This window comes from Amborella trichopoda, chromosome 5 (assembly GCF_054954075.1).
Source record: "Amborella trichopoda isolate Santa Cruz 75 chromosome 5, AtrichopodaSantaCruz75HAP2 v2.0, whole genome shotgun sequence".
NCBI lineage: Eukaryota > Viridiplantae > Streptophyta > Magnoliopsida > Amborellales > Amborellaceae > Amborella > Amborella trichopoda.
The window spans coordinates 45,702,838-45,714,717 of NC_142340.1; the positions used below are offsets into that span (position 1 = coordinate 45,702,838).

General features: G+C 34.5%; 1 protein-coding gene across 5 annotated transcripts; it reads left to right on the forward strand.

Moving 5' to 3' along the window:
• Positions 1 to 2,722: 2,722 nt before the first annotated feature.
• Positions 2,723 to 11,268, forward strand: LOC18431944 (uncharacterized). 5 transcript variants are annotated; one of them, XM_088868319.1, is made up of 6 exons: positions 2,723 to 2,827; positions 3,263 to 3,391; positions 7,724 to 7,829; positions 8,078 to 8,163; positions 9,698 to 9,924; positions 10,946 to 11,268. In XM_088868319.1, the coding sequence occupies exons 2-5, from the start codon at positions 3,272 to 3,274 to the stop codon at positions 9,701 to 9,703; spliced, it is 318 nt and encodes a 105-aa protein (XP_088724445.1). In that variant the 5' UTR covers positions 2,723 to 2,827; positions 3,263 to 3,271; the 3' UTR covers positions 9,704 to 9,924; positions 10,946 to 11,268. The 5 variants fall into 5 exon arrangements, 3 of the variants coding, with proteins under 3 accessions (XP_088724445.1, XP_088724446.1, XP_088724444.1); XM_088868320.1 differs by having other exon boundaries at positions 8,078 to 8,160; XR_016056509.1 differs by lacking the exon at positions 3,263 to 3,391 and having other exon boundaries at positions 8,078 to 8,160; positions 9,761 to 9,924.
• Positions 11,269 to 11,880: the final 612 nt, after the last annotated feature.

Here is an 11,880-nt window from a genome sequence, read left to right on the forward strand (position 1 = left end):
AGATCGATAAACACAGTCCGGTATAAGCAAACATCATTTACTTAGTATGGTCATCGAGAGACCACACTCCCATGGAGTTTATGTTTCACTATAATGAAAATATTTCATAAAGCCTTTAAAGGCCACATAAACCCAACATTACATTTATATGTTAATCCACACCAAAAAACATTTATGATTTTAGGCACGGGCCAACGTAGCGGTCGATAAATTTGGTAGCAATGCTATATTTTTTTGATACGGTTTTCCCATTTTAATTCGAGTGCTTCATTGGATCCCTTTTTGTGTTAATACACACCGGAAAACATTTACGACTTGCATTAAATTTTTTGACATTTTAAGGTTCTATACATTTTAAGGTTATAGAAGGAGATGTGCAGTGTTCATGCACACTCCATCATCTGCAACCTCTATCTCTCTCCCAAAGTTTAGTGTTTGTAAAAGGGGACTCTCTCTCTCTCTAAATTTACTCTCTGATGAGATCTATTTCTCCTACCCTATTACAAGCATGGACTACATCAAACAAGTTTGCTTTTACAATCACTTTTATTTGGCCATGAGGCACAGTCTTCTCATGTGGTTCATATCTCAAGAATGCAGATGGTGAGTTAGTTCTTCATGTTTATAAGATTTCATATTTGAGATTAAGGTTACATATATTTGCCTCTTTAACCATGTGTAGGTTTCAATCTAGAAGTAAGGTGCACCTCGAAAACCCACCATAAAAGGTGGTTTTGATGCATAAAAACCTCAAGATCATTTGATCTTATAAAAAAAAAAGAAGGAAAAGTTTATATAAGGGTGAGGGCCCAAACAATCAAATTAAGATGTGCCCCAAAAATTCACTAGAAGAGATTGTTTCAAAGCTAAAAAAACCCATGGACATGAAAAAAAATAGATTTCAAAGTTTTAGAAATTGTGCATCTTCTAATGTATTATCTACATAGTCAATTTTCAAGATTACCCAGTTTAAATATATATATATATATATATATATATGGAAAAATCTTCCTAATGCCTATAGGCGAAAATGAATAGTGATTTCGCATATCTTCATCACCGTCCAAGTTTCATCGCACAGTCACGATTGTCGGGTAGTGTTTTATTTTATATTTTTTTCTATAAATCAGAATGACCTGAAATTTAGAAGGTATGTACATCTTACTGAGGCGCATCTAATAAAAATATAAAAAAATTATGGACAAATGTTTTTTGACCAAAATACCCCCGAAAAGTTTTGGGGGTATTTTGGTCAATTTTTTTTAATGTAAAATATTTTTTGTTATATTTTTTAAAGATTCCCCTATTTTTGATGAATACACGCTCCAAATTTCAAGTCATTTCGATTTATAAGAAAAAAAATGAGAAATAAAACACTACTGGATAATCGTGACTGCGCGATGAATTTTGGACGGTGATGGGGGTAGGCGAAATCACTGTTCATTTTTGCCTATAGACGTTGTGTAGTGTTTTTCTATACATATATAGGGTAATGATCTTATAGGACCCTCTTTCATCCATGTGTATAGGACTCCAAATGATCGCCAATAAATTTGGCATGAATTCCTAAAAAAGTTATCACATGGGTGTAGGAATTGACTTTTTTTAGAGATACGTGTCAAATTTAATGGTGATCCTTTAGGGTTCTACACACAGGTGGGAGAAGTCCTATAGGATCATTATATATATATATATATATATATATATAGATAAGAAAAAATGAAATTAGCCTACTAGCTCATATGAACATATGAGTCCAACGTCTCTTAATGAATCTGGGTCTACGGTAATATATATATATATATATATATATATATATATATATATAGGAAAAGATGATATTAGCCCACTAGCTCATATGAACATATGAGTCCAACGTCCCAGATTGAATCTGGGTCGATCTGACGATCACGGATGTCCGATAGTATTTGAATTTTAATTTTTTTTTTACAATTTCAAATCACTTGAAATTTTAGATGTGTGTTTATAAAAAATAGGTGAATCTTTAAAAAATATCAAAAAAATATTTTACATAAAATAAATTGACCAAAATACCCCTAAAATGTTTCAGGGGTATTTTGGTTATTTGTTGCTAAAAATGTTTTTTATATTTTTATTAGGTGCGCCTTGATGAAAAGAATACATACCTAAAATTTCAACTGATTTGGATCTACAGAAAAAATAAATAAAATTAAAGCACTACCGGACATCTGTGATCGTCAGATCGGCCTAAATTCAATCTGAGCCGTTGGACTTATATGTTCATATGAACTTGTTGGCTAATCCCTTTTTTTTTTTTTCTCTATATATATATATGCTTGATTTGTACTATTTTTGAATTTTTAAATTGTATAATAAAAATGGAAAGCATGGGTTTCTGATGTTGAAACAACAATGCTTGATTTGTACTATTTTTGAATTTTTAAATTGTATAATAAAAATGGAAGGAATGGGTTTCTGATGTTAAAACAACATGTTTCGATATTATTTGAAGGTGCGTTAGGGCGTAAGCGTATACAAACTACACTAAAAAAAAAAGAAAAAGAAAGGTTTTTAAGTTCAAAAGGATTTCAAATGTCCAAAATAAGTCACAATAATAAATTTAAAAATTGGACCTTGAAATTCTGAAGTAGGGGTAATTTAGTAAAAAAGATTTAAAAATAAAAAACCAGGGTAAACTTGCATCACTCTATGGCCCTCACAGAGGCTCAGAAGGCCTCACAGAAGCAGCTTAGAAGCATTGACGGATTTGTGAGCACTCTGAAACCCTATCGGATCTCTCTCTCTCAGCTGTTCTTCACTTGGAACTACAGAGTAGTGCACAGAGGTATGGAAGGCTCTAAAGCACTGACGGATTTATGCATTAGAAGCCCTGATTTACATTTTTTTTATCCTTACTCTGTGAACCCTAATTTAGAGCCCTAATGTATGAAACTTTGAAGCCCTAAATTTTCAGAAACCCTATTTATCCTTACTCTGTGAACCCTGATTTACATTTTCAGATTTTTTATAAAGCCTTGTTATTAAATTTCATCCCGATTCCTTCATTCTCTCCCAAAATTTTCAATCCTAATTTTTAGATCCCCAATATACAGCATTGTTTCATCTAGATTTTTTTTTTGTCCTAATTTTTTAGTCTAAATATTTTCATCCCATCCCAATTTTTTTGATCCCTAGTCCCACTCTCTGTCTCTCTTTTTTTATTTTTTTATTTTAAGAATTGACTCTTTTTCTCTGTTACCATTCGTCATACATTCGACAGTAATGGACCATGGTTCTCCAGAGTCCATTGGACTGTAGTCTCCCTCGTATTGATGCTGAATCACTGTTGTTTTCAAAAAAGAAAAATGTCGAATCACTGCTAACATTCATGGACGAGCTCAAATTCCTGGTAAATGTAGTCAAGGAATGGTTATTGTAAATGAGAAGTCGTGCCCCTGGTTATTGTTACTTTTCTTCCCTATCTGTTTTGCCATCTTACCTCACGCTTCGTTGCATAGATCTCCTGTATTCAAAAGGCCTTTGGCCTAATAGCTTTCTCACCTTAATAGGATCATCTATTTGTTCAAACTGCAAACTCGGTTGATGCATGTTATTATTATGCAGTTCAAAGCACTATTACTAAATTTTGTGACCTGCTCATATTATCGGTTGTGAATTCCACAAAAAGAAGGAAATGATATTTTTCTTTGTTGTGATGAAAGAATGAAAGGAAATCTTCAATCTTCTATTCTCAGTATGTTTGATTATATGCAATTACATGGACTATGTGGACTTAAAAAATATGCATCACATTCAAGTTGATTGTCAAGTGCTTGCCAAGTTACTCTCCTTGATTTGTTTGAAGCTCATTTTTCAAGAGCAGTGAATATAACTCATTTTTCATTCCCTTGTTCATGTTTTTCTTTGAAAGTTGTTATCCATGTTCTCTTAGAATATTGCATCCTAAATTTTATCTCACTATTGAGAAAATATGATGTTTTATTGAATTTTTGTTCATAGATTAATAAAACTTTGTTATTTAATCGTTTCATATTATATTCTTCTGGTGAGAATTGATAGATATTTTTTTTTTTTTTTTGGGGGTTCATATTCGAAATTGTTTGCTATTGGTTCTTAATGAAAATTAATTCTATTTGTTTTAGTCTGATGCTTGTGCAGCCTACCTCTCATTGTTTTTATGCACCAAAATATTTGGGTAACCATTTCTTTTATTCTTTGCATGCTCCAGGAATTCAATATGAAATGAATAGAGTTTTTACTTGACATATTTGTATGTGTATCTGGATTTCTATGATTTAGTACTCGATATCTTGTTTTCTTTTTACTGTTTTTAGCATAAGTAAACAACGTAATCAAAGTGATGTAAAATTAGTTTGTTTTTCCATGCTGATGATTTAGAGAAACTATTCAAAAAATATGCAATTGTAGAATTAGAATTATGCTAAAAAAATTTTAAGCTAAGCTACATGAAAAATTGCATGTTGCTTCCTAATATTTTGACTCGATGATCCCACATTCTTTGCTGCACACCATATGGATGGGGATAAGAGGCATAGAACAACTGAATTTTAGAGACTTTTAGTAACATAAAAATGGAAACTTTTAATATTTAGGAGTGCAAGGTGATACTTTGAAAAAATTCGGTCTTTAACCTAACAACATAAAACACCTATTTCATCATACATAGGATTATCGATTCATTCTTTTGCAAAATATTAAGTCCTTAATGTAGGAAGATCTCCTGCCTTCAGTTTTGCAAACAATACCACCATGTCATATCATGCATTTCCTGTTTGTGTTGAGAATATAGACGCTACATGCTAGTTTTAAGCCGTAAAGTGGGCATACCAGACAATGCCTATAAGCTAGGTCCGAATCATGTGCTAGGGTAAATGTATTGGTCAGTGAGCTTTCCCTGCATTCTGAAATTTAGATAGAGAAATAAAACAACGCTTTTGATCTGTAGGATGAGTAAGACTGGAGGAAATAATCGCCAAGGGAATGAATGGTTAGGAGGTGTGCAAGAATCAATGCAAGCAAAGTAAGAAAGAGGAAGAGTAATTGATTTCATGATTTACATGCACATATAAATCGGCATATTGGTTCTACAGGAGGTGTGGATAAGATTTATTTCATAATATCCTCAAAGATAGATAAGTGCTTTTGGTCTTGAGATCCTTTCTGTAGTCTCTCTATTACTTTGTGTAACCTTCTATCCTTTTCCAATTTACTTCGGTTTCATCTTTTCAAATGACAGAGTCCTTGGTATCGGAAACCTCTTCTGCTTGGTTCTTCGTCTTATATAATTAGCTGGCCATGATTGAGTGAGAGTGAGGTACAAAAGGAACTTTGGTTGTCTACGCACATGTATTTTCCTTGAAGAAGAGAGGCATGGATCAATCAAGAAGAGAGAAAGAGAGATGGGTCTCTCCCCTCTATTGCTCAACCTTGCCAAAACAGAAGCATGAGTTAAGAAGAGACCCACCTCTCTCTCTCTTGTACTAATTTAGAAGAAGGAGCAATTCCATAAAGTGGATAAGAGAGCAGAAGAAGTTTCCGAGAGCCAAAGTAAAATGAGAAATTCAGAGGAGATTACACAAAGAAGGAGGAGATGATAAGAAGTTTTCCTGGAAAAAATATCTTGTCTATCCAGAATATTTTAGGGAACAAATACTGTTCTTCTTGTAGAATCAATAGGCCGATTTAGGTGTGTCTATAGATTATTAAATCAATTATCCTATTTCTGCTTTGTTGGAATACACTCTCACACCTCCCTCGCTATTCGCTTCTTAGCTATTGTCTCTTTCAACTCTTATTGCTCTATATGTGAAAAATATCATTGTCTTCTATCTACCAAATGAAGGTTGCAAGGAAACCCCTCCAACCACTAAATTTGCCCAAGTATATATTCATACCTGGTTTTTGGCATGGCATGGTGTGATGCAATTGCAAAGAGAAGGCCTCTCTAGAAGGTCAGCCTCTCTATAAGGTCATCAATCATATGACAGAGTTAGGCAAGGTTCAATAATAGTGGTAATGGCTGTTGGTCTCACCACAAAATAGTAGCATTGTTTATGCATCTATTTTCGAAGTTTTAAATAAGGGAAAAGTTTATATAGAGGCTAGGCTCTAAACAATCAAATTAGAGCCTACTTCAAAACATTCATTAGATAGGTTGTTTTGATGCCCGAATATCATCAAATTGATCATCGCGACATCAAGATCAATGGAAATAAGAAAAAAATGAATTTCAAGTTATGGAAATAGGGCATCTTGCAACGCATTTTTCGACCGTCAATTTTTAAGATTTCAAGTTTTCATAGATCTGATCGATCTACACTATTTTTGAAGCTTTAAATTTTATAACTAACGATGAAAATATAATTTAAGGCTATCACAAAACTTTGTGGCATTAAAACTATATTTTTCGACACTATTTGAAGATGGGCTCAAATTTGATTGTTTAGAGCCTCGGCTCTATACAAACCACACCTTTTAAATAATGGGTGCTGTTGCAGTAATAAGATTACAAAGCTCTTGGTTTTATGGCTTTTGTAATAATGCAGTAAGGTTAGAGGTGCAATCACACTCTTTATGGCAAAACCACCAGTGTAACTCATGTCACATTTTTATATACTTGTGTTGCTAATAGAGAAGCCAAGGATACCATAACAAGATTTCCTCTGGATTGTTTGATGTGTAAACTATTATTGGCATAAACTATGGAGTGTCTCCAGCATAGGGCTTCCTGTTTCCAAATATTCATGTTGTGTGTAGGTGGCATAAGAGTTGGTGGAATATTTACTGTAAATTTGCTTAAGGGATTCATGAGTACTTATTCTTATTGGGTCATAGGCTTTCTCAAAAAGTGCTTGCTTTAACTACTTCATTCATGTCCGCCTCGCCCATCTTTGAGCAATGGCGCATACTTTAGACACCTTTTCCTTCGTTGATCTTTTGGGGAGAGCAAAGAAAGAGAACTAACCATTATTTCAATTATTTTCCCAAAATCTTCCACCATAGTTCTAATCCGAGAAGGCTCTGGCCCCACCTACCTAGTTTTGTGTCAAATGAAGGGAGTTTCCTTTCTTTTGGGTTAGTAAAGGCCAATGATTTGATCAATTTCTCCAGCAAAGTCTTCAGGATCAATTCTCACGCTCACAGTCCAAATATAATGTGCTACTCATAGTGGCATCCGTTTGATCCTTTAGTCAGTGTGAAGGAACCGCGCAATGGGAGGCCTGTTAATTATCTATTCCATTAGTGTTGTTCTTATGGGATACTGAGTGCTAGTATGAAACAACCCAAAACTAGAAGATTTTTGGATCGTTATCTAAAAATCCTGCCAAAAGCACTCTGCGTAGTTTGGACAACCACAAGCTTTTTGGAATGAAAGATAAAAAAACTTTCACATCCACGCAAAAAAAAACCCACCCAAAAGAGTTCAAGTCGGACTTGAATTTTTTTTGGATGACAAGTGCAGCCTTTTCCCTCTACAAGATATAACAAGCCCAATGCTCTCTCAATCTCTCTGGCTTCTTTCAACCCCTTGGACCCATACACCCATCTCTCTCCACCCCCCCCACCCCACTTATCTAACCTTTACACAAAAAATACCCAATGTGGGGAAATCCTTTTAATAGGTGTCTTTGACGACTGGCCATGAATCCATCATGCAACAGGTGTTGTGCTTGAGCTAATTTTTATTATTGATGTGCAGATTGTAGAAATGTTGGATGTGATAATAAAGTTTTTCCTTACATCCATGGCAATGTGGATTGCTCCATTGGCAATATTATATGGTTGTAACCATCATATTCTTCCAGGTTAGTTAAACTTCATCCAAGTTCATGCCTGTCCTATATAGCAAAAAGATATTTTGCTTGTTTATAGGTTATATGAGGTAGATCCTCTCTTCGAATTTGGATGTGAATGTTACTTAAAAGTATTGTTAATAGAAAAATATACTATAACCTACTGCACTATGGATAAACCATTTGCATCATCGTTGTCCATTGACATGGTCATGATAGAGAGAGAGGGGACTAATCATTTGGGTACTATTTTGTTCCAGTGGGTTGCAATCTCTCTCCATCACCAGTGGACAACGATGGCCCAATGGACTCTGGCTGTTCAAAGTTTATTGGACTATATATTGTAGTATACTTTCCTCACTCTTTAATGGCTTTGATCATTTGCCTGAAGAATTATTATTTGCATTAAGCTTTCTCTTTTTTTTTGTATTTGTGAGTTTACTTTTTATGATATGTTGTGCCTTGTTGAGCATTCATTGTTGCCTTCAAGAATGAAACATCTTTCTTTTTTCCAAAATGTTACAATTTTATGAGGTATGTTTTATTGGTTGAAAGGCCACAAGTACGTAATTTGGGTGGAGAAATATCACAGTTGACGTGATGGAGCAGACTTGCTTTTTGAAGAATATAGTATAGGAAATAAGTTCCAAACTTAGTGATCTGTAAAACGAAAGGCAAGGTATTCTAAACTCCAACTAAAAGAATACACTATAATTCAGTGGAGAATGGTTCTAAAAACTACTCCAATCTCCATGTAACGTGACAAATAATTTGGATCTGTCAAAAAGACAAGACAAACGATTTGGACTTGCCACCATAGAGTTATCAATATCAGATCATAGTTATTTGTATAGAATGTAGAATTCCTGAACTTGTTTCCCAATATATAGAAATGATAATGATACTTAGTTGTTCATTGACATCTTCCATTTGCATTACATTGAAATTTTTTTTTCCTTTCCCATTACATTTTTGAAACGTAGTTCTCTTTTTATAGGAGATTCAGACGTGTTTTGACTTGTGATGATTTACGGGACTCTCTCGCTTGTGTGCATGGATTTCATCCTTTTGCATTACATTGAATTTTTCCCCCCCCCCTCCCCGTTACATTTTTGAAACGTAATTCTCTTTTTATAGGAGATTCAGTCGTATTTTGACTTGTGATATGATTTATGGGACTCTCTCGCTTAAGGCTTTATAATTTTTACCAAATTGCATTACTTACTTATTCATCAATGACTTGGGAGAGATCCTTAAAACCAAAACACAACAATACTGATTTAGTATTTATCTTGTACAAGTGTGGATAGAGGTAAGTTTGACCTACTTCAAGGCTTTTAATGCCCCCCAGAGTGCCCTCTCTTCTTTGTAATTTTTTAAATAAGTTTCGATTTTCCTTTTGTATTGAAGGGGAGAAAAAGGAAGGGATGCATGTCATGTCTTCAGACAAGACCGTCCAAGTATTAATCCAAGGTCTCAGACTAACCTCCGAAATCATATCCATCGACTCAGCTCTGCCATCAAGGAAGTTGCAAGTCAACCAAACGTGATCAGAATGGCCGAAGACTTGGTTCTTGAATAATAGTTGCAAGCATCTTTGAGTACCTTGTTATATCTTTCATTGCATTAAAAAAATCAGGCGGAAAATGAAATGCACTGAACTATTCTGTTTCCAATCTCAAATAGGCCAAAATTCTGTACACAACTCTGTGATGGCAAAGCAATATTCATTGCAAAAGTTCTGCTATAAAGACACTTGCATATACATAGTCTCACACACACGCATGCGCACACACACACACACAGATGTCTGTTTGTGTATCTTAAGAAAAAAAGGTAAAAATTGATTCTTATGGTGATCATGATTTTCTGTCTACCAGGTGTAAATCAGTTGTCCCCTTCTTCTCAAACATTACTGAGTGGGTTTCTTGCTGTCATATCAGTGAATTTGATCATTGGGTATTACATCTTCATGGCACTGAAAGAGCCTTCAAATAGCACACACCAACCGGATCTAACATTTGTATCACAAGCAAAGGCTAGCATTAGTCAATCGGTTGCAGGGGGGAGTGATAATGGTCAGGCCAGCCTAAAAGAAGATTAAGTGGTACGCTATGTTCTCTCGCATGATGCCGACCCTAAATAGTTGATATAAGGTTCAGATGATAATGATAAGTTCTCTTTCATGATAGATTGTGCTTTAGTTTTGATTTCTTTTGTGGAGCCATGCTTCTCTCTCTACATGCTGGGGCAGCTATGATTTCTAGTTGCACTGGGTTAACCAAGACCATGAGGGAGAGAACCATGTTTAAGCAATCTGCTTTCCCTGATGAATTTATACTAAAGATGGAAAATACTCTTTTGAAGTCTTGACTTCCACATAACTTGCAATAGAAGGGATTTCTCCTCTAACTCTATATACTTGTGAAATCCTCATTCACGACTACATGTTTATTAACATTGCTCTCGACTACGTGTTTATATATATATAGGGAAAAGTTTAAATAGAGCCGAGGCTCTAAAAAATCAAATTGGATTATATATATAGAGCAGTGATTTCATGTAACGGTTGTGTAGTAATGTAATGCAACAACCTTCAAAAACCATGTTAAACGACTTTGTTTAACCCCAATTTTTAAATATACATTGTTTTCAATCTAATGAACATTCACAAAAAAAAAAAAAAAATTGAAAACACACACTAAAAAATGTTTTTTTAGCCCAACTAATATAGGCCGTCTTAATAATATGCTTAGATCTAGGTCTTAGAAAGATTTTTTTTCTTTCCAAAATTTTTAGATAGCATTAGTATCTTTAGATTAACAATATCAAAAAAGAAAAAAATGATTTTGAATTTGTAAGGTTGACATCTTGAAATTCACCAAATAGATGGTCGAGATTCATTGTTGGAGGGCACCCATTTTTTACTATATCTACAGTGCAAAATTGAATTTTATTTTTTTAGTATTGATTATTAGGATGAAAGGAATGTGTGCAAAATTTGGGGTCTTACAGATCTATTAAATATGGTTTTCTAGAAGTGTAATCACTGACTATATATATATATATGCTCTTCATGTTATAATGGCCATTGATTCTCTCTCTCTCTTTCTCTCTGTCATTTACAGGAGCATCAAGCCAATTTGAGAGGGAGATTGGAGTTTTACTTTTGGAGAGATAATATCATCACAATTAAGTTGATAACCATGAGATCGAGAGAGAGAGAGAGAGAGAGAGAGAGAGAGAGAGCTTCTCATATGGTAGCATATCTTTGGTTTGCTAGGTTGCCTATGTGAATGAAAGCCTTGGATTGTTTTAACCATGTAACATATTAAGCAGGGACTTCAAACTATGGTGGCACAAAAAGCTTTCACTTGATGATGAACCAGTTCCCATGGACCAAATATTGAAATCTCACTGCTTACAATTGCAGTGCTTGTGTTTGAACAAAGGCTATGAACACTTCAATATCTCCTTATAGAACATTAGAGCAATTTTGAGATCAGTAATATTTGGACAAACACAAGAACTGCAAGTTGGTACTGAAGTTATGAAGCATAGGTCGTAGTGTAGTTAAGTGGTTGATTATCTCTAAGAAGTTCACTTTTTAACATAAAAAAGGGGGTAATTATTAATTTCAAATTAAGAGGGTAATTATTTCAAACTACCCTTAATTTTTCAGAAATTACAAAAATATCCAAATTTTTTTCTGATCTACATTCACATTTTATAGCGGGCATTAATAGTGTCGTGATGCATCATCATGGCACTAACATTGTTGTGATGCTTCTCAATGCATGAATGTGCTTCCTGGATTTCTAAAAGCACTGCCTGGTGCTTTGAGCATCATGACACCATGAATGCCATGATGCCCAACTCACGGCACATGTCGTGATGCTTCACTGTCTATGTATGTGTCTAAAAGCATCACAACACCGTTAGGGTTGTGATGATGCATTGTGACTCTAATAGAATTGTGATAGTCAAAACACCATTGTGGTGCATTGAGTAGGCATGAGAAACTCAAAGCACCACCGTGGTGCTTCCTAGAGTGAGAGAGAGC

Coding starts and splice junctions, on each gene's coding strand:
- LOC18431944 (XM_088868318.1), top strand. CDS start 3,272: ATGGTTCTCCAGAGTCCATTGGACTGTAGTCTCCCTCGTATTGATGCT. Junction 3,392..7,723: donor TGGACGAGCTCAAATTCCTG/GTAAATGTAGTC, acceptor ATTGATGTGCAG/ATTGTAGAAATGTTGGATGT. Junction 7,830..9,760: donor TAACCATCATATTCTTCCAG/GTTAGTTAAACT, acceptor CTGTCATATCAG/TGAATTTGATCATTGGGTAT.